Source organism: Aphidius gifuensis, linkage group LG1, assembly GCF_014905175.1.
Source record: "Aphidius gifuensis isolate YNYX2018 linkage group LG1, ASM1490517v1, whole genome shotgun sequence".
Lineage (NCBI taxonomy): Eukaryota > Metazoa > Arthropoda > Insecta > Hymenoptera > Braconidae > Aphidius > Aphidius gifuensis.
The window spans coordinates 6,050,932-6,078,000 of record NC_057788.1 but is presented as its reverse complement, the minus strand read 5'-3'; the positions used below and the strand labels follow the sequence as shown (position 1 = coordinate 6,078,000).

At 24.2% G+C, this 27,069-nt stretch overlaps 5 protein-coding genes across 5 annotated transcripts; 4 read left to right on the top strand and 1 right to left on the bottom strand.

Annotated features, from left to right (window-relative positions):
* Positions 1-98: 98 nt before the first annotated feature.
* LOC122847330 lies at positions 99-3,006 on the top strand. The gene is made up of 8 exons (XM_044144898.1): positions 99-636; positions 950-1,124; positions 1,428-1,595; positions 1,725-1,883; positions 2,047-2,148; positions 2,288-2,392; positions 2,567-2,737; positions 2,897-3,006. The coding sequence occupies exons 1-8, from the start codon at positions 468-470 to the stop codon at positions 2,997-2,999; spliced, it is 1,152 nt and encodes a 383-aa protein (XP_044000833.1). The 5' UTR covers positions 99-467; the 3' UTR covers positions 3,000-3,006.
* A 1,079-nt stretch (positions 3,007-4,085) lies between these two features.
* LOC122847890 lies at positions 4,086-6,669 on the top strand. Its single transcript, XM_044145748.1, has 8 exons — positions 4,086-4,356; positions 4,673-4,847; positions 5,154-5,321; positions 5,448-5,606; positions 5,772-5,873; positions 5,961-6,065; positions 6,246-6,416; positions 6,567-6,669. The coding sequence occupies exons 1-8, from the start codon at positions 4,188-4,190 to the stop codon at positions 6,667-6,669; spliced, it is 1,152 nt and encodes a 383-aa protein (XP_044001683.1). The 5' UTR covers positions 4,086-4,187.
* A 1,686-nt stretch (positions 6,670-8,355) lies between these two features.
* On the top strand, positions 8,356-12,330 carry LOC122847333 (regulator of microtubule dynamics protein 1-like). Its single transcript, XM_044144900.1, has 6 exons — positions 8,356-8,888; positions 8,976-9,173; positions 9,338-9,538; positions 9,961-10,178; positions 10,276-10,514; positions 10,601-12,330. Exons 2-6 carry the CDS (start codon positions 8,986-8,988, stop codon positions 10,862-10,864), a joined length of 1,110 nt encoding a protein of 369 aa, XP_044000835.1. The 5' UTR covers positions 8,356-8,888; positions 8,976-8,985; the 3' UTR covers positions 10,865-12,330.
* LOC122847332 (lysocardiolipin acyltransferase 1-like) lies at positions 12,144-14,858 on the top strand. The gene is made up of 4 exons (XM_044144899.1): positions 12,144-12,471; positions 12,715-12,903; positions 12,975-13,182; positions 13,241-14,858. The coding sequence occupies exons 2-4, from the start codon at positions 12,733-12,735 to the stop codon at positions 13,990-13,992; spliced, it is 1,131 nt and encodes a 376-aa protein (XP_044000834.1). The 5' UTR covers positions 12,144-12,471; positions 12,715-12,732; the 3' UTR covers positions 13,993-14,858.
* On the bottom strand, positions 14,783-17,256 carry LOC122861236 (ribosomal RNA processing protein 1 homolog). Its single transcript, XM_044165486.1, has 2 exons — positions 17,022-17,256; positions 14,783-16,945 (listed from the first exon to the last, which is right to left on the bottom strand). Exons 1-2 carry the CDS (start codon positions 17,251-17,253, stop codon positions 14,892-14,894), a joined length of 2,286 nt encoding a protein of 761 aa, XP_044021421.1. The 5' UTR covers positions 17,254-17,256; the 3' UTR covers positions 14,783-14,891.
* Positions 17,257-27,069: the final 9,813 nt, after the last annotated feature.

Genomic DNA, 27,069 nt, shown 5'->3' with positions numbered 1-27,069 from the left:
TGAATTACTCCTCGCATGCTCTGTGCTCCTAGTCGAATCTTTCAATTTTTCATGCTTAAAATGCTGTTGTTGCAACGACAGATAATAGATGATTTTGGCCGTCGGGACTAGAACGATATTTAGTAACGTCGTCCACTAAATACTCTAAATATTGAATCTCCAAAAATACAATTTAAAAAACGTAGTAATACTAGTGATGGATTATTTGTATTGATAATAATATTAATGAAATAAATGCTCTTGAATTTAAACTACCACCAATATTATTACGTATTCTCTGCAGTTGTCTATAGTCAGTAGTATTCTGGAACATTCTGGAAGGATATTTTTTTTCCTTCCCACGTGCCCCCATAAACAACCTTGTTGACATGCCAATGTGTTTTTTTGACATTGTCTACCAGTTCATCACACAAAAATCTATTTAGCTATTTATTGTTTAAATAATTAGTATTAAAAACTGATAAAAAATGAGTGGAATTTTAAGAAATACATTGCGTCTTGTTGGTACAGCAAAATATGCTCCAATAACTAATTCAACAAAATATCTACGACCTACGACGCTCACGACTAGTCGAATTAATTCATCGCTAGTACTTGAACCAAATAATTATGTCCGCCGGTCACATCATGCGCAAGGTATATTATTATTTTAAGTTTCATTTTTTAAAAAAAAGTAAGTGAAGCCTGTATTAATTACAAACAATTTATGGTGGATATAACGACATAACGTGTGATTTTGAGTGAATTTGGGGTTATTTTATATGAAAGTGTCCGTTGTACCAGCTAAATTTACCTAATCACAGTTTATATCCACTTTAAATTGACGGAATTAGTGACAGTAGCCATTTTTATAATCATAGAAAAACAAAAAAAATTACCATCAAATATTATTTTATATTTAATTCAAATATATTCTTTTAAATTGATATCATTTATTATTTTTATAAAGCTATCCAAAATTCAACTGGTTCTTGCTCAACCATACAGGCTGCTGGAAAGAAAATATCATCAATATTTGCTGAAAAAGAAGTAAAAACATTAAATATTAATCATAATTTCACAGTATCACTTGATAGTGGTGAAGTAGGATTAATAATACCAAAAATTTTCTTTGGAAGAAAAGAGTAAGTAGAATATTGCGCAATAATTTCAAACCATTCTTTGATAATTAAAATTATTTATTATCAAGGCCAGGTGCTTAACATCCAGTGATAAAATTATGAAAATTTTTCACCTCGAAGTTTGGTCTCATGATGAAATTTCTATTTATAATCAAGTAATATTATAAAAAATATATCAAACTGTTAAAAAGAAAGAGCACACGTGTCGAAAATTACTAGATGTTAAGCACCTGGACCTATCTTAATTAAACTGTTGATAAAACAATATACATCATTAATAATATTATCATAATTATTATTTTACAGTTTAATTTTTCCTTCTACATTCAACATTGAACTTAACGATAAATCAATTAAACCTAAAAGCAATAAAATTGCTGCTGAAGAGGAAAAAACATCATTTAAATTAGGTAATTGGTATGGATCACTTGATGGTGGAAAATTAACACTAAAATTAAAAGATAGTAATGAAACGTAAGTTGAATTTTAAAACAATTTCGAATATATCTATTATTTTCTTTAATTTATAATTATATATTTTTTTAAAAAACTGTTGATGACAAATATAGGTCCATTATTAATATCATTATTTTTATTTTACAGTTTTATTTTGAAACACACATTTTACGTTAAAGCTGAAAATAACCCACCTGAATATTCAGAAGAGGAAGGTTTATTATTCAATCCACCAAAACTTGATTCTAATGTTAAAGTTTATTCCGCCAAAATAACATCAAAACCAGATGGGTCGAAACCTTTACAGTAAGTTAAACATTAATCAATTATTTTAGACCAATTTTTTGCTTTTTAAAATTATTCTATTATTATTATTATTATTATTAATGTTCTATTAATTGAAAATCAATTACCATCTCTGTCTTAATAAAAAATATACATCATTAATAATATTATTATTACCTTACAGTCGGACTTACCCACCTGTAGGTAGTAAACTCCCTCCGGAACTACTTCAACGTTACGGACGTAAAGTACCAGGTGCACTATTAAAAGAAAATGATGACGAAGTGTAAGTTGAACATTAATCAACTATTTCAAACCAATTTTTCGTTTTTTAAAATTATTTAATTAATATATTTATTATTGATGTTTTTATCATTATGTATAAACAAAGAATTACCCATTATGAATTTTGATTATTTATTTAGAACTGATGGACCAAATAGCGATGGAAGAATGAAACTACAATTTCCAATGACTGTGGTACTTGAAGGAGGTCAACAAAAAATAAAAATAAAAGATACTGATGATAAGTAAGTCAAATATTATTCAATAATTTTTAATTAATGTTTTATTTATTAAAATTATTTAATTATCACATTATTAATGTTGCATAATATTAAGGGATAAAAAGTGACTAATTAAAGATTTATCCTTTATTTATATCTCTAATAAACTTTTGATGACAAATATTATTTTTTTTACAGTTTTAATGTCTATCATAAAGTTGAGATTCGAGCTTACAAAGAACCTGCTGAAACTATAACAAATTCCGGTTCGAACACAGGAGGAGATAAATTATCAAAAATTGGTATACTTGGAATGCAACTTAATAGCGGTAATCTATTGATTGAAGAAATCGATTCTACTGGTCAACGGTAAAATGAATATTAATCAATAATTTCGAACTTTTTTCTTTTATTATTTTTTTTTTAATTATTATTATTATTATATTAATATACCGAAATGAAAAAGTCCTCTAAAGAACTGTTTATAAATAATATCCATCATTAATAATATTATTTTTTATTTTACAGGATACTCATCAGACAAGAAGTTGACATTGAAATTGACTTAGATAGTGAAATACCAAGTATTCTTATGAACTCTCATGTAAAAAGAGCCATGTGTATACATTAATATCCATAATTATTATTTTTTTTTCTTTTAATATATAACTTATAGTATATCTATATATATATATATTTTTTTTTTTTGTCTAATGTATCATTTTTATATTATAATTAAATTATAATACATTGTCATATTATTTTATTGGTTTTGATTATGATTTTTAATTGTAGTACATTCGATTAATGATCATTTCTACCAATAATATAAACAATTTAATTCATGCTCATATCTATAAAAGTTAAAATAAATAACTCATAATAAAACATACTATAGCTGAATTTTATTTCATCTTTTAGAAATTATAAAAAAGACAATTGGGTTATCAATATATTTAATTTTCAATTTCATTTCTAATTATTTTCTTTTTTTCATTGTGTAATTGATGAGTGTGTTGCATTTTATTGCTGACATATTGTTATGATAATAACGCACATAAGTAATGAAGTAAAAAACATGGTGCTGAAATTGGCGTCTAAGCTAGCGTCTCGAATCTCCTGATCCAGGAATGATTCGGGTTCCAAGGTCCTAACATGAATAAATAATGAGAAATGATATAAAATTTAATAATATTTATTAGAAATTTTTTTTTTTAATATATTTTTTTTATTAAAATGTTTAGGATCAAAGCTAGTTTAGGGAAAAAAATAGGAATTTTTGAAATGTTCAAAAAAGGGTAGGCCTTGGTATGGATTAGGCCGGGTGTGGATTTTAATTGTTTTTTGATTGCGATAATTACAAATTTGAATTTCTTTTGTCTCTGTCTTTTGCCGTAGAGAGCGTCATTTTCTGATATTAAAAAGAATAAAAACAATTAAAATCAACCCCCCTGTCCCCTTTTGACCATTTCAAAAATTTCCAATTTTTTTTCCTGAACTAGCTTATATCTTAGAAAATTGAATAAAAAAAAAATTACGAGGATAGCTCTATTTTAATAATAATTGATTATAAAAGTTAAGGGCCGGGCCCAAGGAAACCCCTATGTTCCCTGTACTTTAAATTTCTAGACGCTAATTTCAGCGCCATGTAGTATCCTGAAGGATGTTTTTTTTTCCTTCCCACGTGCTCGGTGCTCCCATAAACAACCAGCTTGTTGACATGCCAATGTGTTTTTTCAACATAGTATACCAGTTCATTACACAAAAATTTATTTAGGTATTTATTGTTTAAATAATTGGTATTAAAAACTGATAAAAAATGAGTGGAATTTTAAGAAATACATTGCGTCTTGTTGGTACAGCAAAATATGCTCCAATAACTAATTCAACAAAATATCTACGATCTATGACGCTCACAACTAGTCGAATTAATTCATCGCTAGTACTTGAACCAAATAATTATGTCCGCCGGTCACATCATGCGCAAGGTATATTATTATTTTAAGTTTCATTTTTTTTAAAAAAAGTAAGCCTGTATAATTAATTCAAAGAATTTATGGTGGATATAACGCAATATATAACGTGTGATTTTGAGTGAATTTGGGGTTATTTTATATGAAAGTGTCTGTTGTACCAGCTAAATTTACCTAATCACAGCTGTTTAATGTTTATATCCACTTTAAATTGACGGAATTAGTGACAATAGCCATTTTTCTAAATTACTAATAATCATAGAAAAACAAAAATTTATCATCAAATATTCAAATATATTTTAAATTGATATCATTTATTATTTTTATAAAGCTATCCAAAATTCAACTGGTTTTTGGTCAACCATACGGGCTGCTGGAAATAAAATATCATCAACATTTGCTGAAAAAGAAGTAAAAACATTAAATATTAATAATAATTTCACGGTATCACTTGATAGTGGTGAAGTAGGATTAATAATACCAAAAATTTTCTTTGGAAGAAAAGAGTAAGTAGACTATTGCGCAATAATTTCAAACCATTTCTTTGATGATTGAAATTATATTTATTATTAAGGCCAGATGCTTAACATCCAGTGATAAAATTATGAAAATTTTTCACCTCGAAGTTTGGTCTCATGATGAAATTTCTATTTATAATTATAAGTAATTATAAAAAATATATCAAACTGTTAAAAAGAAAGAGCACACGTGTCGAAAATTACCAGATGTTAAGCACCTGGACCTATCTTAATTAAACTGTTGATAAAAAAATATACATCATTGATAATATTATCATAATTATTATTTTACAGTTTAATTTTTCCTTCAACATTCAACATTAAACTTAACGATAAATCAATTGAACCTAAAAGCAATAAAATTGCTGCTGAAGAGGAAAAAATATCATTTAAATTAGGTAATTGGTATGGATCAGTTGATAGTGGAAAATTAATATTAAAATTAAAAGATAGTAATGAAACGTAAGTTGAATTTCAAAACAATTTCGAATATATCTATTATTCTTTTCAATTAATTATTTATATTTCTAATAAACTGTTGATGACAAATATAGGTCCATTATTAATATCATTATTTTTATTTTACAGTTTTATTTTGAAACACACATATTACGTTAAAGCTAAAAATAAGCCACCTGAATATTCAGAAGATGAAGGCTTATTATTCGATCCACCGAAACTTGATTTTGATGTTGGAATTTATTCCTGTAAAATAATATCAAAACCAGATGGGTTGGAACCTTTACAGTAAGTTAAACATTAATCAATTATTTTAAACCAATTTTTTGCTTGTTAAAATTATTCAATTATTATTATCATTTTTATTATTAATGTTCAATTAAGTGAAAAAAATTACCATCTCTGTCTTAATAAAAAATATACATCATTAATAATATTATTATTACCTTACAGTCGGACTTACCCACCTTTAGGTATTAATATCCCTGCTGAACGAGTTCTACGTTACGGACATAACGTACCAGATGCACTAGCAAAAGAAAATGATGGCAAAGTGTAAGTTGAATATTAATCAATTATTTCAAACCAATTTTTCGTTTTTTAAAATTATTTAATTAATATGAATTTTGATTATTTATTTAGAACTGATGAACCAAATAGCGATGGAAGAATGATACTACAATTTCCAATGACTGTGGTACTTGAAGGAGGTCAACAAAAAATAAAAATAAAAGATACTGATGATGAGTAAGTCAAATATCATTCAATAATTTTTAATTAATTTTTTATTTATTATGAAATTGATTTATTATCATATTATTAATGTTCTGTTAAGGGATAAAAATTTACTTTTTAAAGATTTATTATTTATTTATATCTCTAATAAACTTTTGATGAGAAATATTTTTTTTTCTTTTTTTTTTACAGTTTTAATGTCTATCACAAAGTTGAGATTCGAGCTTACAAAGAACCTGCTGAAACTATAACGAATTTCGGTTCGAACACAGGAGGAGATAGATTATCAAAAATTGGTATACTTAAAATGCAACTTACTAGCGGTAATCTATTGATTGAAGAAATCGATTCTACTGGTCAACGGTAAAATGAATATTAATCAATAATTTCCAACTTTTTTCTTTTATCATTTAAATTATTATTATTCTATTAATATACCGAAATGAATAAGTTCTCTAAAAAACTATTTATAAATAATATCCATCATTAATAATATTATTTTTTATTTTACAGGATACTCATCAGACAAGAAGTTGACATTGAAATTGACTTAGATAGTGAAATACCAAGTATTCTTATTAACTCTCGTGTAAAAAGATCCATGTGTATACATTAAAGTCAATAATAATTTTTTTTTTTTCTTTTAATATATAACTTAGTATATCTATATATACTTTTTCAATTTTTGTTTTTTTTTCTAATATATAATTTTTATATTATTTTTTTTGTTTTTTGTTTAATAATATTTTATAATTAAATTATAAAAAAAAACATTGTCATATTATTTTATTGGTTTTGATTATGATTTTTAATGGTAGTACATTCGATTAATTATAATTTCTACCAATAATATAAACAATTTAATTCATGCTCATATCTATAAAAGTTAAAATAAATAACTTATAATAAAACATACTACTTGCATTTTTTTTTTTCATCTTTTAGCAATTATAAAAAAGACAATTGGGTTATCAATATGTAAGTATTATTATTATTGTTAAATCATACTATTTAATTTTTATTTTTTAGATTGTGTGATTGATGAGTGTGTTGCATTTTATTGCTGACGTAATGTTATGATAGCAACGCACACATAAGTAATCTGTAATGAAGTAAAAAACATTCCATCGATTTTTCAACATTCTTCCCCGTTTTACTCAGCACAGCCGACCATAAAAAGCCTATGCTAGTAAACGTATTAGTGTATCGAACCAATGGCATAATAATATAAATAATCCAAATCCTTTTTTGCTTATTCTGTGTTCATAAATCATAATAATATCTATCTAATTATTATTTTTTTTAGTACAAGCTGAGAGCAAAAATCTAGAAAAATTGACGTTTTTATTAAGAGCATAGAATGTGAACAGAGGTATTCAGTCTATTCAGGCATTTGGCTGAATTACTCCTCACATGTTCTGTGCTCCTAGTCGGATCTTTCAATTTTTCATGCTTAAAATGCTGTTGCAACGACAGATAATAGATGGCGTTACTATCGTTCTAGTCCCGACGGCCAAATAAAGTAAAATATAAGAAAAAATATGGACGTTGGTATTAGAAATATAGAATGTGAAAAGAGGTATTCACTGTTCTGACAGAAGATTGAAAAAATTTTGAATAAACATTAGGTGTGTTCCGACTTCCGTCTGCTTAGTGCTTCCGACTTAAGGCGCTTCAATTGTACGGTTAATCGGAGAACCAAAGTAATGCGCCAATTGGGTTTTTCCATTACTCGTAGTTCTTTAATTGACAGTACGACAAAAGCGCTATCAATGTGCCGAGACCTATCGAACACACCTAATGACTGGTTCGTACCAGGAATACAGAATGTAAGAGGAGTAGTTATTAATTTCTACTTTTGACCAAATACTCTTTGCATATTCTGTGTTCCTGATACGAACTAGTCAATTTTTATTCAAAATTTACATTTTCTCTCTCGAATAGCGCTGACACTTATTGCAAAAATTCACCACTTAATATTAGAATGTGCAAAATGATAACAAATTAATGATAAAATTAAATTAAATTAATAATAAATAAATAAAAACAAATACATTTTTAATTAGATTTTATATTTATTAAATAAATAATTGTACAATTATTATCACATTTATAATTTATAATACATCAAACATGAATTCAAATAAATATTGTTTTTTTGTTTATAAAATTATTTCGCAGATTAATATTTAAGTAATTTATAACTAACTAATTTATAACACAACTCATTTTAATTTTTTTTTTCATTTTTTAATTCAACAAAAACTATATTTAATATAACAATTAATTAATTATTATATTTATTATAAAAAACAAAAATATGTGAATTTATTTTATTCAACGAATCGACGTTGTGTAAATGAGCCACGTGAACAATTCGGAACAATTCGGAGTTCTCTATCCGGTGTAATTTTTTTTTATCGTCATTAATAATTATTTCAAGTAGATTATTTTAAAGTTACATTATTTATACTGTTGTTGATAATATTTGCAAGATAATTTTTTTAACAATTAGATATTTTAAAATATAAAAAAATTACGTAAAAATTTTATTATTAATTTTTGTTCCCTGTTCAATTAACCTCAAAATTATTTTTGCACTATGACCTGATATAAATATATACAAACATTCATATATAATTAAAATCGTCATGTTCTTTTTTTATTATTTTATCACAATGACACGTTAATTATTATCTGTTTTATATTTTTGTTTATCATGTTTAAATTACAACAAGAAAAAAACGTCATAGTGTATTAACAGTGAAAACAAAACAAAAAAAAAAGTATAATTTGACATAAAGATAGTGATTAAAATATAATATTAAACATCAGGTAAAAATTATATTAATATTAGTAAGCTGTTTGTTTTTTTTTTTATCAAATATAAATATTAATTAATTGTATTATTTTTTAAATTAGAAAATCCATAATGAGCAACCTGTCAAATAACCAAATGATAACAGTTGCAATTGGTGCAACAATTGGAGTTTTAAGTGCAGCTACTTTATTTATTTATCAAAAATATATGGAACAAAAAGAAAGAGAAAATATGATGAATAATTTAGAAAATGTCAACAAGAGAGTAACAGATTTACAATTAGAATTAGATGATTTGAGGTAAGCTACTGATTTTAATTTGATAATATTTATTTGTCCAATCAATTGACCAAATGGCTACTGATAATTAATTAATCTCTTAAAGTTTTTTATATTTTTTTTATTGCTAAAATATAGCCAATGATAAAATAAATAAATAAATAATTTATCTGTTATTATTATAGAGCTCAACAGAATATAAATAAATCAAGAAAATTAAAAAATTCAAATCGCAAAAGAATAACATCAGTAAGTAGTTTCCACACATCAGCTGAGACAGACAACGAAATTGATGCTTTGTCTGTAACTGAGACTGAAATTGATGACGAGTTTTACGACTGTTCTGATGACGAGATAAGTTCTGCTGGAGACCTTGAATTGAACGGGTTTGTAGTGCCTTTATATTTATAAAAAAAAATAAATAAATATAAATAACGCATATAAAGAGATAATACATATTAAAAAATGCTTTAATAAATTCTCAGATGTCGAAGCACGAACACTCTACAGTTTCTGTATAATTTTTAAATTGTTTTTTATTATTATTTTTTTTTCTTTTATTGACAATAGTTTGTTTGAAATTTAATATCGATCCACCTACGTGGACACTGATAACATAAAATTAGCTGGCTCGTTTATATAACCAAAAAAAAAAATTTCCATTTACAATATATTTTTTCTGTTACTTGTGAGTTGATAGTATTCTTTTAAAAATTTACTTGAATTAATTTTTATTTAATTTATTTATATTATTATTTATAATATTCTAAACTGTGAAAAACAAGATAATATATTTTTAGTGACACAGGACACAAGGAGTAATAATGGAATTAACAAGACAACTCGAAATCTTGGATGAAAAATATGATAATGAATCATTATGTGAAGAAGTATTGTGTGATTTGAGATCACTTGTAATTTGCCATGATAATAATATTGAAGTTGCATGGAGACTTGCACGTGCATGTTTTAAAAATGCCAGTGATTTATCTGATCAAGCAAAGATAGAAGTTTTAGCACAAGAAGGTAACAAAAAAAATCAATAATTAAAAGTATCTTATTATTATTCTTTTAAATAATAAATTTGATTAATAATAATTCAATTTTTCTTGGCGATATTTAGGTATGAAAGCATGTGAAAAATTCCTTGAAGAACAACATGCTGACCTTCATAAATATTACGCACTTCTTGTTGGACTTCGTACTGAATATTTACCAATTAAAGAAAAACTTGTTGGTGGTAAATTATTTGAAAAACATGTACGTATTGCACTTGACATGCGACCTGATGATGCAACATTAAATTATCTTCTTGGAAGATTTCAATTCAGTGTATCTGGTTTATCATGGATTGAAAAAAAAGTAATTATTTATTATTAAAATTTAAATCTTATAAAAATATCCTTTTTTTAAAAAAATAATAATTATAAATTTTTTGTTTTTTAAAGGTTTGTGAAACACTTTTTGGCGAAGCTCCAACTTCAACATACCAAGAGGCAGTTTCAACTCTTGAAAATGCTGAAAAATATTCTGATAAACCAGATATTGATATTAAATTTTATCTTGGACAGTCTTATATTAAAATTAAATCATACAAACAGGGTGTTGATTTACTACGTGAAATTGAAAATATTAAACCATTAAATACAAAACAAGAGACAATGCAAAAAGAAGCTAAAACTCTTGCTTCTAAAAATTCAAAGTATTGTTGATAATTCTAAATATTTATCTACATTGATTAATCAATAGCTAAATTAAGCTCAATTTACTCAGGTTTAAATTTTTATTCTTTTTTTTTTTTTTTTATAAAATTAACTTGTCTGTCTTGAATTCGTGAAAGGAATTTTTTAATACTTGAAACAAAATTTTTTTAATCACCTCTGACAATGTATTATGCTTTTAAATTATTAGATGTTTTTTTTTTTTTTTATGTGAGTATATATAAAATTGTAGGGTCCAAGTAATTGTCAACGAAAAAATATAAATATTTAAATTAGAAATTAATCAATGAGCCTAAAAATATTATTAAATTCAAGGGATTTTAAAGAAAAAAATACAATTTGAAGAAAAAAAAATGTCTACAATAATAAGAAAATATATTCAAAAAATATTTCAAACAATTAGCATGAAAATTTCTATAAATAATTATCATCATAAAAATTATTACCAATTGATGAAAAAATATAAAAATAATTTATTTCAACAAGTGAATTAATTTGAAAATAACTTTATAATATTTTTCGTCAATTGCATAATATTTATTTAATTTTTTAAAATATTGTTGTGGTGATTAATTTACCCCACTAACAATATTTTTATTTTTTTCATTTCGATTTTACACTAAATAATATTTTAACTGACTAAAAACACTTGAGTATAATAATAGCTTCTATTATTCTCTCAGTGAAAATAATAAAACTATAATTTTATTCAATAATTTAAAATTAGTGTTGATATATTTTCATCGACACTAGCCAATTTTTTTTTCTTCAAATTATTAATTTTTTAAATTACCACATTCCTATCTCAATATTATATTAATGATTTTTATAAATAATCCAAAAAAAAAAAACCTGCTAGATAAATAAAGGCTTTTTAATATTGAAATATAGTTAAACTAAAAATAAGTCATTATCAATGCCAAGAAAAACTAGATAAATAATAAAAGGTGCTGGAATTATATAAGCAAAATTTAAATGAACATTTAAATATTATAACACAAAAAAAGAAATAAATAAAAAAATAAATTGTAAATGATTAGATCATATTGAATAATAAATAAATACATAGAACATATTAGCATAAATTAAAACTATCATTTGATTATCACCATTATTACAACATCCCTCTGTAAAAAATGATAATGAAAAAAAAAAAAAAATTAAAATCATTTTTTTTTTCTTGTCATTAGTATTTGTGATAACAAATAATATGTGTGGTGAATGTCAAATACATATATACATATAATATACATGTGCAAATAGCAAGATCAATAACGGTCCAACTCAGCATCCGGGATATCTCGCGTGCCATAAATTGTCTGGATGTGAGAGGTAGGAGAAACGCGACAGTATAACACTTGGGTCAGAGGGCATCAACAAATAGGGTGTAGCAATAGAGGGTGAATAATAATAGTTTAACAATAAAGCTAAAATAAAAAAAAAAAAACAAAACCAAACAACATATGAGTAAAAAGAAACCTCACATTGGATAAAATATAATAATGCTTGGAGAGAAGCCAGACTGAGAGAGCATCAATCGGTTAGTCGACGCTTGACGCCGGTGAAATGTGGGACATTGTCACCCTTCTCAGCCCCAAGTAAGTATATTTTTTTTTTTTATATTATTTACATCACCTTCACCTACTTATAAATGAAACAGTTGCTTCATATATTTATATATTCACTATATAACTTGATTAAACTATATAAAAAAAAAAAAACAATTGATTCTGTTATTTTGATTGAGAAAAAAAAAAAAAAAAACAAATATAAATTTTTATGATTACTTTTTTTTAGAATATAAATTAATATGGCTTTATAAATTTTTTTTTTTATTGAAGGAAAACAAGAGTACGATCATGATGCGTGGATTAATATTTGGCACAATTTATTGTGCACTTTGGTATGGCAGTATATTGGCTGGTTTTTTTTTTATTGCTTGTCCAATATTGCCACTTTTACTTATAAGTCCACCAAAATTTCGTAAATGTGGAGACATGTTATTTGCATGCTGGGAACTTTATCCAACTGTAAGTTTTAATTTTAACTTTATTTTCATTAAATAATATATATTTTGTTTGTAATTAATATTATATTTTAGGCACTGTTGGATTTATTTGGTGTAAGGATCAAAGTATCAGGTGATCATATATCACCAAACGATTCAGCAATACTTGTTATGAATCATCGAACTAGAGTTGATTGGAATTTTTTATGGGCAGCAATGTTTCAAGCATGTTGGCCAAATATTGTTGCTCATAAATTGAAATTTATACTTAAAGATCCAATACGACATATACCTGGACCAGGTAATTTAAATAAAAAATATTTCTATCAATTTTAAATTAATTGTTTGATTAATTATAGGATGGATAATGCAAATGAATGGTTTTCTTTATATAACAAGACGTTGGGAAGTTGATAAAGAACGTTTATCTAAAACATTAAATTATTTAATTGCATTAAATAAAAAACCACAGCTATTAATATTTCCAGAAGGTACTGATTTAACTAAAACAAGTAAAATTAAATCTGATAATTATGCTAGAAAAAATAATTTATCATTGTATGATTATACATTACATCCAAAAACAACTGGTTTTAGTTATTTAGTACGTCATTTACAAAATGCAAATTTTCTTGATGCTGTTTATGATTTAACAATAGCATATCCAGATAATATACCACAATCAGAAGTTGATTTAGTTAAAGGTAAACTTCCAAAAGAAGTACATTTTCATATTGAAAGAATTGAATCATCAGATATTCCAAAGGATGAAGATGAGCTACGTTTATGGCTTGAAGATAAATGGAAAAATAAAGAAGATGTATTAAAAAAATTTTCAAATGAAAAAACATTTGGAACTGATGTTGAATGTTGGCCAATGCCAAATAAATTATGTCTTATATTTGCACTTATTTTTTGGACAATTTTAACATTGACAAATGTTGCTATGCTTATTGTATCATCTTGGTTTCAAATTTGGGCAATTTTTCATGTTTTATTATTTGTTGCTTTGTCAATATTTACAACTGGTTTTAATCAAGTTGAAATGGGCTGGTACTGGAAGTGGACTAATTTATTTTCATTAAATTCAACGAAAAAAAAAACATTTTAGATAAATTAATTTTTAATATAAAATGAATTTTTTTTAAAATTTATTTTTATTATATGTATGTACTATAATCTAATATTTGTTTTGAGATGAAATTTGTATTTTTTTTTTGGTCTTTTAATTTTTAAATATCCAGAGCTCAATTTGTCTTTGCTCCATTTAATTTATTTAATAAAGTAGTACTGTGATATTGATGTAAATAGTATTTAGTGATATATACAATAATTAGGAATATCAAAAGAAAATTATCTCCTACTTTTGTGTATTAAAATTTTTAAAATGTGATGTTAATTATCATGAGTGAATTATCAAATTCACATTATACACTCCACTGAAAAAATAAGTATATTTTTTCAATGTAAAAAAAAAATTTATTTTCCAAATTTTAAATGGAAAAAGAAAAATTTTAAAAAATTAAATATAATTTTAACATGTAATTTTAAATACTTAGAAAAGCTAGTTGAAAAAAAAGAAAAAAAAAACGAGTTAAATAGTTTGTGTTTGAAAAATAATTATCTATTTTTCTTCATTCATAAAAAGAGTTAATGGAGAAAATAAAAATGTGAATTCACGTGCCAAAGAAATAATTCGTTGATCATTATAAAATGATAAATTTTAGTGACGAAAAAAAAAATTGTAAATATGAAAAATATATCCTTGTCTTCATGTATTTTTTTTTGTTTTTAAATTATAATACTCTGAGTGTACCTATGTCGTGTAAAAAAAAAAAAAAAAACAACAAAAAATGAATCAGTTAAATTTATCAACAGATTAAAAATAACAAACTTGATTAATATTCTTAATAACTTTATTATTAATCATGTAACTGACAAAAAAAAAATCAAAAATATATAAAATTTAAATCGTGATTTTATTTGAACTGTTTTTTATTAACTTGTTCATTAGCAATACTTCATTTTAGACTTATAAAATGGATTTCTAGGGCTTGGGAATGGACTTGGTTTTAAAACACCAGCTAGTGGTTTTTTATTTCCATCATATGGATTTTGTGGACTATTTCTCAGTTGAAGATGATATTCAGATGGATTTTGAGCTGTATTTTTTTGTAATACAATTCTAACTTTTTTTTTAGTTGATGAATTTGAATCCATTAATTTAATTGCAGACATAATTGGAGTTTTTGTTGGTGAATTACTTGGAGTTTTCAATGTATTTTTAAGTGGTGTTACAGTCTTGACTGGAGTTGCAGTTGAAACTTTAACTGAAGTTATAGTTGGAGTTTTACATGGAGTCTTGACAGTTGGTGTTTTAGTTGGAGTTTTTAATGGAGTTTTAACTGGAGTTACAGTTGATGTCTTGACTGAAGTTATAGTTGGAGTTTTAGGTGTCTTGACAGGAGTTTCAGTTAAAGTTTTAGCTGGAGTTTTAATTGGAGTCTTGATTGAAGTTATAGTTGAAGTTTTAGGTGTCTTAACAGGAGTTTCAGTTGATGTTTTTACTGGAGTTTTATTTGGAGTCTTGACTGATGTTATAGTTGGAGTTTTAGGTGTCTTAACAGGAGTTTCAGTTGATGTTTTAACTGGAGTTTTAATTGGAGTCTTGACTGAAGTTAGAGTTGGAGTTTTAGGTGTCTTAACAGGAGTTTCAGTTGATGTTTTTACTGGAGTTTTAATTGGAGTCTTGACTGATGTTATAGTTGGAGTTTTAGGTGTCTTGACAGGAGTTTCAGTTAAAGTTTTAGCTGGAGTTTTAATTGGAGTCTTGGCAATTGAATTTTTAACTTTTTTCAAAACTGGACTCTTTGTCTTTACCTTTGTCTTAACTGGAGTAACAACTTTTTCCTCCACTGGAGCCACATGTGGAATGTCAACTTCAGTTTCAATTGGAGTCTCAACTTCTGTTTCAATTGTAGTCTCAACTGGTGCCTCAGATTTTTTCTCAACTCGTTTCTTTTTTTTCATCTCAATACGTGCCTTCTTTCTTCGTGAACATGAAGTTTCAAATAGCTTATCTTCAAGTTCCAACAATCTCTTGGCTGCTTTTGTTGGATTTGTTTCAGGATTTTTTCGTGTTGGTAAATCAACTGTTTTAATACCAAGTGGCATTGAACCTTGAGCAATTTCTTTAAATTGATCAATAAGTATTGATATATTTTTACGAGTTTTTGGTGTTGAAGATGGATTCATTTTACATTCACTCAATAATTCAACAATTCCATTTGCATCAAATGGTAATTGTGGAATTTCAACATCAACTCTACCAGCTCGTGGATCTAAAGGTTTTGATTGTTGTTTTTTATCACTTGTCATATCAACATCCATCATTTCATCATCTAATTCTTCTTCAAGTTCATCTTCATCATCATCTGATAATTCAACTTTTTCCATAGCATCAATATTACCAGTTGGAAATCCAGCTTTACTCCATGCTTCAAATTTTTCTTTATAATCCATACCAACATCTGACTGGAACATTAAATATCTAAATACTTGTTTTATTGTATGACGTATTTGACGATTATCATTTTTAACTGCTAAATTAATTGCAAATGGACGTAATAATTCAGCAACAACATTTTCTGGTATATCACCCTCAGATACTTTAGCTAATTCTTCACAATATATATCAGTTATATGAAATGACAAACCAAGTGGACATTTTTCATTTAATAATATTTCTTCAAATACTTTTGATACATCATTTATCCAATCCATATCCCATGATTGTTTTTTACAAACATAAAATGTTTGACGAATTATTCTTCTTACTAACATTTGAAATTTATCAAGTCTATACTGATCAATTCCAAACCATTCAGTTGATAATGCTTTTAAGGCACATTTTGTATATAAAATTGTCAATTCTTTTGACTCAAAACAATGTACCAATTGGCTAATTGATTCAGCAAGATCTTCTTGAATTAGAGGCTTGTCAGACATCCACATACAATAAAAGAGACCTTTCCATAATCTCATTAAGTCCATCTCTGAGAATGCTGTAAATTTAATAATAATAATATTGTTTATTTATTTTCAATTAATTGAATTATCAAGTTTGATAAATTAACTTACCAAATGACGTTTTAGATCTAAGTGAAATCCAAACACGTAATTTTTTAAGAGTTTTTTCTCTTTGTTTCTTGTCATTACTTGCAAGTGATCTTGCAAATTTAAGATCTTGTGAAACAAGTGTTTTATTTTGTTTTTTTTTAACAATATTAACATTTTCCTTTTCATATTTTTTATTTTTTCTTAAACCTCTTTGTCTTGATGGGTTCTTTTTTAATAATTTTTTAATTGCCATTTTTATATACTATTGTTGTATAAAACACAAACACACATACACAATTAAAAAATATATTTATCACAATAAATAATTATTATTTATTAATTACTAATGAATAAACACGTTGCGCTTTTTTTTCCGGCTACCACATGGCATGAAAAGTGATGGAAAATAAAACGCAAGCTCACATAACCTTCAAATTTAACTGATATTCCATGTGATATTCAAACTCCATGTAGACCTGCATATGCATGATGATTCATATTGTTATTCCATATTATTTGACATACTGACATATCATTGTATACATATAATATTAATTATTCATTATTTTAATTACATCAGTGTAATCAATTAAATTATATCTAAATACATAAATCATATCTTATAATTCTATTAAAATAATATTGTACAAGTATAAAATTAATTATGATTCAAATATTTAGTTTTTATCATACATTAACTAAATATAAACTTATCCTAAGTAATAATTTGAAATTCAAATTATTATATTATAATATTGAGTTAATTATTAATTTTACATGTTCTATTAATTACTTATAATAATTATAAAATTTACAATTAAACATTAATAATTAATATAATAGATTAATATTATTAATTTAAATTATAATAATATATTTTAATGATTGTATTAAAATTAATACTATTTAGTTATATTTTATAAATGATTTACATTTATAAATGATTGTATCATGATCTATTGACTAATATGGAATAATTTGCTTAAATTAAATTTGAAATTCTAAATATAGAAAAATGAAAGCATAAAATTAAAAAAAAAAAATATCTTTGTTTTTTTAAACATTAGTTATCTTTTAAAATGATTTACGCTAACAAATGATGTGTGACAAAAATTGGAAAACTGCTTAAATTAGAAATGCAAAAGCCTACCAATATCATTATGCATTTTAGTACTTATAATTGTTGCATCCAATAAAATTTAAAAAAAAAAACTAAAGAAGAGAGACCCTTAAGCACCCCTATGCACTCAGAAATCTCTAATCTTGGCTCCTCCCTGCCCTCAAGTCCTAATCTTGTTGCCTTCAACTTTCAACCCACGTGGACTGTTGAGTTCCATGCTTTATAACCTTTAAAAGCGCATTTTTCATCTGCAATTATCTGGTACATGTACAAGTCGTTTTATAATGTTTATTTTATACAAATTCATCAATAAGGAGAAATTAATGATATTTATGATGAAAATAATCTTTTTGATGTTGATCACTACCGTCATTATCATTTTTATTCTGGGGTCGACATCGAGTAAACAGGAATTATTAAAGGACTGTTACACAAGTCACAATCCAATGAATGGATCATTAATTTTAAAAGTTGAAATATCTAAAGTAGAAGGACAATCAGTTGATTTAAAAGTAAGTAATTTTTATTTTATTATAAGTAAACATATTTTGTAGGTACATGTATATTTAAAAACAAAATTAATTACAGGTATTATCTTCAAACGATGCGAGTCCACTTTACGATTTTCGAGAATGTTATTCATCAAAAAATTTATCTACTACCGAATCGACTTATATTCTTCTAAATGATCCTGATCGATTGTATTTTCATGCTTGTTTTCGATTTGTTCCAGATGGTTTGATTATTTTTTTGTACAAAATATATTTAATGATTATTATTTATTTATGATTTTATATAAATTATTTTTTTATAGATGATTTCAATCACACAATGGATCAAACTAGTTTTTACCTGCAATTCATATATGACAGCAAAGAGTAAGTAGTTATTGTTTTTTCATTGGTAATCAATTTTTTGAGACAACTTCTTGATTTTTGTTTTTTTTTTTTTATAGAGTGGATGAAATTATAAATTCAATTGATAATTTAAAAGCAAAGAATAATGAAAACCATGACAATGATGCTGACGTTTCAAATATCTTGAAAGTTCAAATAGGACACACATTAATGCCTTATTGTCTTGTTTGTGCAGTTTTACTTCTTTGGCATATAATAATAATAATCGTTATCATCAGAAGACATGAGCAGTTACGTGTGTAGACTTGTGTTTCGATTTCAAGACCGAATTTTTTTTGTAAACCCAACAATGTAAAAAATTGTCATATTACTGAAAATCACATTTACCATAATTAGTTTAAATATAAAATTAATAATTTTCTAAAAAGCATAATTGAAAATAAAACAAGATGATATTGAAAGAAGATAATTTGTGCTTCAAGTTCTATTATTTATCTAATTTATTTTCCTAATAATATATTCCTATAATATATAATAAATTATTATATTACAAATTAAATTAATAATTAAATTTCTTATCAGCTCATAAAAAATCACAGGTTTTCCTCAAAAGAATGATGTATAAATATACAAACTACGTAATTCAAAGTAATAAAAAAAAAAATAATTAATTTACACTCAAACAGGCAAAGAAATATAATGATGACGATGATGATATGTTAAATTATTTCGATACTAAAATATTTAAAAATCAGTTTGAATGTAAAATAAAGTGGGACATTGACATCGACATATGATTACACTTATACATGCGCATAAATGAAAAAAAAATGATTGCATGTTTAGTATATAATATGACAAAAAGTCAATGATCTGTATGCTGGTTTGTGAGAGATGATGATAAATAACGCGTTGGGGATAGGTTAGTGTGTTAACTTGAAGGCAACAAGGCGATAATGAAAGCAATGCCACGTGGACATCCAAGTCACGTGTATTTACGGACATCGACACAGCGAATGCTAAAAAAAAAATATATACATACATACACATTACGCATTTAAAAAATTGAAAATTGATTAATAAATTACATAAACAGTTGAGGAAATTTAAATGACTCTATCACACACGAGAAAATAATATTTTATTTTTATCTTTTTTCTATTTTATAATGGCAATTATTTTAGCTATTCTACTATTTTTTTTTCTTTCAATTTTATTAGTAATATTATTATTATTATTTTGTTAAACTTTCTTCGATAATAATTGCACATTGTTTTATTTTATATGTACCTAAGAATTTTATCTCAAAAGAGAAAGTGTATAAAAAGTATGATTTTTATTTATTTTTTTATATCAAACAAAAAAATTTCCCTTCTCTCCATAAATTTTCATAAATTTATTATATCATTATATATACAATTTTATGTCATTTTGTTTTTTTAATTTTTAATTTATTTATCGCAGTTTAGTCTTATCGTTATCGTGGATAAACTAATCGCTATGGAATTTCAGTTATTATTTGATCAAGTATATTAATTACTAATTTTTTTTTTTTAGTATATGTATATTAAACAAAAAAAAAAAAAAAATTACGCACAGTATTTATAATTCCAACTGCGCACTTGTTATTTATACTTTTTTATTTTTTAAAAATAAACACCGTCAAAAGTAGATATTAAATAAAATTTAAAAAATAATTAACAAATTAATTGTTGATAATTTTTTTTTTTGACAATTGTTTGTTTTTATTAAATTTATTTATAAAATATAATTTCTATGATAAATTGGAATAGAAATTATAGAAAAATATAAATAATAAAAATTTATAAAATTTGTTGGATAATTTAAAAAAAAAATATAAATTACTGGTGGAATTTTTTTTTTTTTAGGAATTATTATAGGGGTAATAGTGGTGTTAAATTTTTGAAGATGATTTTTGTAGTGGACTGTACAAACTGGCATGCCAACTGCAATGGAAATTTCCACTCGCCCAGTCGTTCTACTACTGTATATATATATGCTTTTACAATACTCGTTTGTCGTCACCCCGTTGGTCGTTGGTTCACCAGCTTCTTTGATAATATTCAACCATAAAAATATTTATATTGTAATGGTTAAAACATGTGTAAAATTTCTATCAATAATAAAATTTTACTATTACAAATAATCAATTTTCTAAACAATATTTTAGTCTGACTTGAAGTTCTATTTTTACATTATATAACAACGGTTACTCACCTCGTTGCTAATTTTACTATATTTACATGAATTTATTTTATTATTATAAAGTTAGAATTTTATTTCATTCACAGTGTGTTGATCGAAATAAAACATTATTTAAAAATTATTTTAAAAAGACCAAAATGAGTGGGAATAATACCCCAATCCCACTCTCACTTCAACCTCTTATAATTTTGTTTTTTTTTTTATTTAAAAAAACTGGTATGGCCTTCCATAAAATTATAAAAATTTAATTTTTTTATTTATTAATTCTATTTTATTTAAATTTTTAGATTTTGACTATAAAAAATGTTATTTTAATGTAAAAATTCAAAAAAAAATTGTATAAACATTAGAATTATAATAATATCAAGCAAATTATTGATTTCTTCAAGCATAATTAAAAAAATTATTGAATATTTGAATTAATTTTATATATACGTTTTAATTATTTTATTTTATGAAATTTGATATAAATGTTGTTGGCCATTAACTGTGTTTAATATAAAAGGTAAAAAAAAATACCTGCTGATGGAAGTGATGATATCAAATACTCATTTTAAAGTATAGACATACAATTAAGATTTTTTTTTTATTTTAAACTATAGTTTTTTAAAGAAATCTATCAGTGATATATCGTTTATCTCAGTGTCCATTACTTTTCTCTCTCAATTTTTTTATTTTATTTTTACCTCATTTTTATATTCTGGCTTTCTTTTTTTTTCAATTAAGTTAAACAAAAATAAAATAAAAGGATAATGTCTTCTGCAAGGCATGACTGTACAGCGAGAATAATAGATAAAGTGTTTTTATTTTTTTTTGCAACAATAAACCAACGTCATCAATACCGCATATGAATTCCTTTTTTTTGTTTTTCAATAATCTATTTTTTTTTTTATCTTCAACTTTTAATATATTTTTATTACCGAATATAAATCATTGAGTATGTCTGTGAGTTTAAATAAAAATAAAAAAAATCAATAAAAATCCAATTGTACAGAAAAAAAAAATACATGTAAAATTTTATATTATAAAATAATAAAATTGATTTTCCTTGCTATTTTAAAATATTACTGTTTTTAGAATATAAATTTAAAATTATAAAAAAAATTCAATAATACAATTTATGCTAAATATAATTTAATAAATATAAGATGACATTTAAAATTAAATTTATTTATGCATTTAAATAGCAGACAATGAAAATATACACAGAGTTATTTGAAGGTATTACATAACGTATATAGAATGCAATGAAAATATAAGAATAATAAATATTTCCCTTATTGCAAGGTCAAAGTGAATTTATTATTTTATATATATCATCTATGCACAAGGTCTTGTTGTATTGAACGTCATTATCAAGGAGAAACAAGAGGGTTCAAGAGAACTGAGACCTGAGTATAAAAAAAAAAAAATGATCAAGAGAAAGAGAGTAAGTGACAACTCATGGTTAATGATTTAAAATAAAGAAAAACTTGGTTTTTTATATTTTATCTTGTCTAATATAAAAAAGTGGTAGATCAAGAGAAAGGGATAAGTTTGTGGGAGGGTTTATTTTATCAAATAAGAGAGGAGAAGAGAGGAGAGCCTGGCGTCGACAGGTCTAGATCGACGTCTCTTCATTTTTCAATATTTTAGTATACAAGATTTAAGTTGACTATATATATTTTATCTCACTTTATCTACGATTTTAGTTGGTGTATATTTTATACAGTGATAAGGAACAAAAAAATAAAAAAGAAGGGTGAGTTTATGAGCATCCAAGTGGGTGGCTTGACCTTGAAAAATCGTCACTAGTCAGATTGGCGACATTGTGTGGTATGGGAAATGGAGATTTGATTTTTATTTTTTATTTTTTTTGTTGGAGCACGTGATATAAAGATTTATGACTTTTTTTTTTTTTTTTATTATTATTTATATTGAACGTACAATAAAAATTGATCTCTCAGCAATGACGTGAATGAAAAAGAAAAAAATGTATTTTTTAATATTAAATTTGTATAAATAAAAATCTAAAATTATTTATCATTTATTTTTTTTTCTATTGATTAATATATTTTAAAATATAATAATTCAGTTATCTATTTTTTGTTGACGATAGATTTCTTGACGAAAAAAAATAGATAGACTTTTAAATTTATTTTTCAAGTTCAAAGAACTAAAAAATGGAAAAAAAAAAAATAAACATAAATTATTTATTTTGACTAATTTTCTTTTCAAATTATAGATAATAAAATTATTATCTTTAAAAAAAAAATGATTAAAAACTAAATAAAATATAAAAATTAAAAATACCTATATCGTACAAAAGTTCAACAATATGCGTCTAACTTTTAAAAATTTTTTCCACGAAAAATAAGTCGAAAATATTCTTATCAATATTATTATCTATTACTGTCATTAAAAAATATTTATTTAAGACTTGAAACAAATTTTATTTTTAATTTTTCAAAGCTGTATAAATCATCCAACGACTGATCTATTATAATTTTCATATTGTCATCAAAAAATAAATAAACAAAATTGTAAAATAATATAGATAATGATTAAAAAGAATGCCGTTATCATGACGTAATGGTGAATCAACTACGTCAACAAAATGATTTTTTCCTTGGATAAATTTATTCTTGGCATGACTATATGTATGACCTGTATTGTGCGGTATGTCACATTGTGAATTGATTCGTCGCGACACGTCGTCATAATCAACTATCAATTTAGATGAGTAGTAAAAATCTAACTTTGATCAATTTGTCATTGAATTAAAATAAAAAAAAACATATATATAAATCATTCTTACATTATTTTAATTGATAACTGATAAATTAAAAATAAAAAGTAAAAAAAATTTTTACAAAGTGATTTGATAAATTGATATTTTTTTTAGTAAATATATTGCAAAATATATGTACCAAAATTTATAATCAATTTTTTTATAGATTTATTTATTAGTGAATTAAGGAAAAAAATAATTAAATATTATCTTTTTTGTATTTTAAAACTCGTTGATATAATCATGAAAGATTTTTTATTTATTTGATTATTTATTCATGAGTTGTATATCATGAATAAATATTTTTTTCTAACTACTTTTTAAATATAATGTATTTCGTAAGGCCCAGGTGCGTAAAGTCAAAAAAAAAAAAAAAGATGTATAGAAAGTAACATATAATTTTAATCCCTCAGATGTTCTGATCGTGGTCATCGTAGATTTACCAACAAATTAATAACCTGCTTATCTGAATAATGTTACTTTATCAACTTGTCTCGTTTTTTTATTTCAATTTTATATTTTATCTAAATGATGGATTCAAAAAAAAAGAAGAAAAAAAAAATGTTAAAGTGTATGACAAACTTGTTATCTCTAAGCACATCTATCTGTTCAAATATATAAAGCATAATTTTATAGATTATTTCGAAAGATCCACATTAATCTTTCAAAAATTAATTTTAAAAAAATCATATAATTTTACATGATAAAATTGATTTTTATAAATTAAATTAAATATATAAAAATGGAAAAATATTGTTAAATTATTAATTGAATATTTAATCATCAAATAAAGTAGAAAAAAAAAATTAAATCTATAAAATTTATTTGAATAATTATTTTAATTTGTTTGAGGATAAAATTATTAAAATAATAATGAATCAATTTATAACAATTGATTATTTTGGCTCGTTATTAATTGACCAATGATTCATAATATTTTTTGAGTCATTTTTTTTTTTAAATGTCACATGATAAATTAATGTCGAAATAATAGAGAGTGATAGTGTCATTTAAAAAAATTTATATGCGTATAAAATAATATATTATTTTTATTTATTTTTACATTGTGCCAATTTAACTTTTTATTAACTTAACACAATGTAGCATTAAATTGTGTATTAATTTATTTATTTGTTTATGCTTTAAAATAATTGTTTGCTATTAAAGTTGACCGTTGATATGTAAACGAAAAAAAAAATAAAATAATTTCTTCTAGAAAAATTTTAATTAATTAATGGAATTTTTTTCAAAAAACTAATTATTATATTGAAAATTTAATTGTAATAACTTGTTAATATTAAATAAACAAATGATAAAATTAATAATAATTGAGAATATTTATTTATAGCTTGTTTTTATGTAATCAATAAAAAAAAAAATATTGGTGGTTTAAATAAAAAAAAATATATTTATCACGATTATTTCCAAAGTTGGCAGTGCGTGGATGTCTCGTGATTCAAACGGTTTTAAATTACGCGGGTGACACACGACACAATATTGCGCATGTCGTTCAACTGTTGTTTAAAAAAATGTATATAATTTATAATTAACAAAAACATTTACTACTAGTATACTAAATTTATTTGTTCCAATCAAACCACTCAACTATAATCATTTGAAAATATTTTTATAAAATTATCAAAATTATCAAGTATATATTTTATTTTACTAATGAGTGTTAATATTTTTTTTTTTTCATGATAACTGATATATGTAATAGGCAAAAAAAAGTGTTACATAATCAAAAAAATCCACAAGAATATATTAATACATACATGTATCTCCAGAATGACTGGGTTTTTTTTAAAAAACTTTAATTTTTTATTTTTCGCTGTACGTTATAATTTATCAAGTAATTAGCACAAAGTATTTCCTTTATTTTTCCGTTTTTTTTTTACTTCAAAACCATAATATTTTTGTTGGGTTTATAAGAGCCATGACCCTGTTTATGTATACCTGACTGGATGGACCTTGTTGGACCTTAGTTTTTTGCCCTAACTGGCGCAAAAAGAAAAAAAGTTCCCTCGTGAAGAAACTCAAACAATTCAGGCCCAGAAAAAAAGTTAAAAAAGAAAGGGTCGTTAAAAGTTGAGCTACAAAAAAACTTTAGGTCAACGAATTTTATGCATATAAACAATAACTATTGAACTTTTCATTATCAAATTTGAAAATAATAATATAAAATGAAATTTATTTGATAAATTATTCAATATTGTTTTATACATAATATTTAATGCAACATTGTTTCTTGTTTCTTGTAATTTGTGGTTTATTAACCGCAAAAATATTTGCTTTCACGAATAAAATTGTGTATATTAGTCAGGTTCCTAATATTAGGTAGCTTGCTATTTCAGTGCATCCAACATCAGTAGGGTCTGCAGTTGCTGGGATGCATGATAAACTCGTTTAATTTTATTTCAGCTATTTTTAAATAAAACAACAAAGAGTAAATTTAAATTTATAATTATTTAAAATTTATTTTTAATGATAAAAATTTTTTTATCAAATTTATTGTAGATAATAAAATAGTGTCTTTTTATCAAAAAAAAAAAATAAAAATATAAACGAATAAAAAATCATATCATATGATATACCTAAGGCTATTTTTTATTCTCCGAAAAAATGGACCGGTCTGTACATGTATAGGCCAACTAAAACTAGCCACGTGTTCTTTTTGTTCCCTCTGATTTTTCTCTTCGTAACAACTTTTTAAAAAAAAATTAAATCTCATTTCTAAGAAATTAAAAAAAAAATATGGCTTATTCTTTTCATCTTATTCAAGCTTAGATTCCCCCTTATGACTAACAAAAAAAATATATAATAAAAACCCATAAAAATTTGTACAATCATCTAACAATGAGATTGTTGTTAAAAATTAATAATTTTATCGATAAATTAATAACTTTTTGCATTGAAAAAAAAAAAAAAAATAGTTAATAATATTAAAAAAACAGGTAAAAGCTTTTAAAAATAATTAGAAAAATCTAAAAATTCAACACAAGAAAAGAGGAAGAGGAGAAGATAGTACAATAGCTTGAAATGAGGGGCAGTAAATTGAATAAGTGGGGAATTTTGTTGCATGTATAAAATGCGTGA

Excerpts from the sequence above, each read along its gene's own strand:
- LOC122847890 (XM_044145748.1), top strand. The coding sequence starts at position 4,188 with ATGAGTGGAATTTTAAGAAATACATTGCGTCTTGTTGGTACAGCAAAA. Across the intron at positions 5,322-5,447 it reads TTAAAAGATAGTAATGAAAC|TTTTATTTTGAAACACACAT; the intron begins GTAAGTTGAATT and ends TTTATTTTACAG. Across the intron at positions 6,417-6,566 it reads ATCGATTCTACTGGTCAACG|GATACTCATCAGACAAGAAG; the intron begins GTAAAATGAATA and ends TTTATTTTACAG.
- LOC122847332 (XM_044144899.1), top strand. The coding sequence starts at position 12,733 with ATGATGCGTGGATTAATATTTGGCACAATTTATTGTGCACTTTGGTAT. Across the intron at positions 12,904-12,974 it reads GCTGGGAACTTTATCCAACT|GCACTGTTGGATTTATTTGG; the intron begins GTAAGTTTTAAT and ends ATTATATTTTAG. Across the intron at positions 13,183-13,240 it reads ACGACATATACCTGGACCAG|GATGGATAATGCAAATGAAT; the intron begins GTAATTTAAATA and ends GATTAATTATAG.
- LOC122861236 (XM_044165486.1), bottom strand. The coding sequence starts at position 17,253 with ATGGCAATTAAAAAATTATTAAAAAAGAACCCATCAAGACAAAGAGGT. Across the intron at positions 16,946-17,021 it reads TAGATCTAAAACGTCATTTG|CATTCTCAGAGATGGACTTA; the intron begins GTAAGTTAATTT and ends TTAAATTTACAG.
- LOC122847333 (XM_044144900.1), top strand. The coding sequence starts at position 8,986 with ATGAGCAACCTGTCAAATAACCAAATGATAACAGTTGCAATTGGTGCA. Across the intron at positions 9,174-9,337 it reads TTAGAATTAGATGATTTGAG|AGCTCAACAGAATATAAATA; the intron begins GTAAGCTACTGA and ends TTATTATTATAG. Across the intron at positions 10,179-10,275 it reads AGAAGTTTTAGCACAAGAAG|GTATGAAAGCATGTGAAAAA; the intron begins GTAACAAAAAAA and ends GGCGATATTTAG.
- LOC122847330 (XM_044144898.1), top strand. The coding sequence starts at position 468 with ATGAGTGGAATTTTAAGAAATACATTGCGTCTTGTTGGTACAGCAAAA. Across the intron at positions 1,125-1,427 it reads ATTTTCTTTGGAAGAAAAGA|TTTAATTTTTCCTTCTACAT; the intron begins GTAAGTAGAATA and ends ATTATTTTACAG. Across the intron at positions 2,738-2,896 it reads ATCGATTCTACTGGTCAACG|GATACTCATCAGACAAGAAG; the intron begins GTAAAATGAATA and ends TTTATTTTACAG.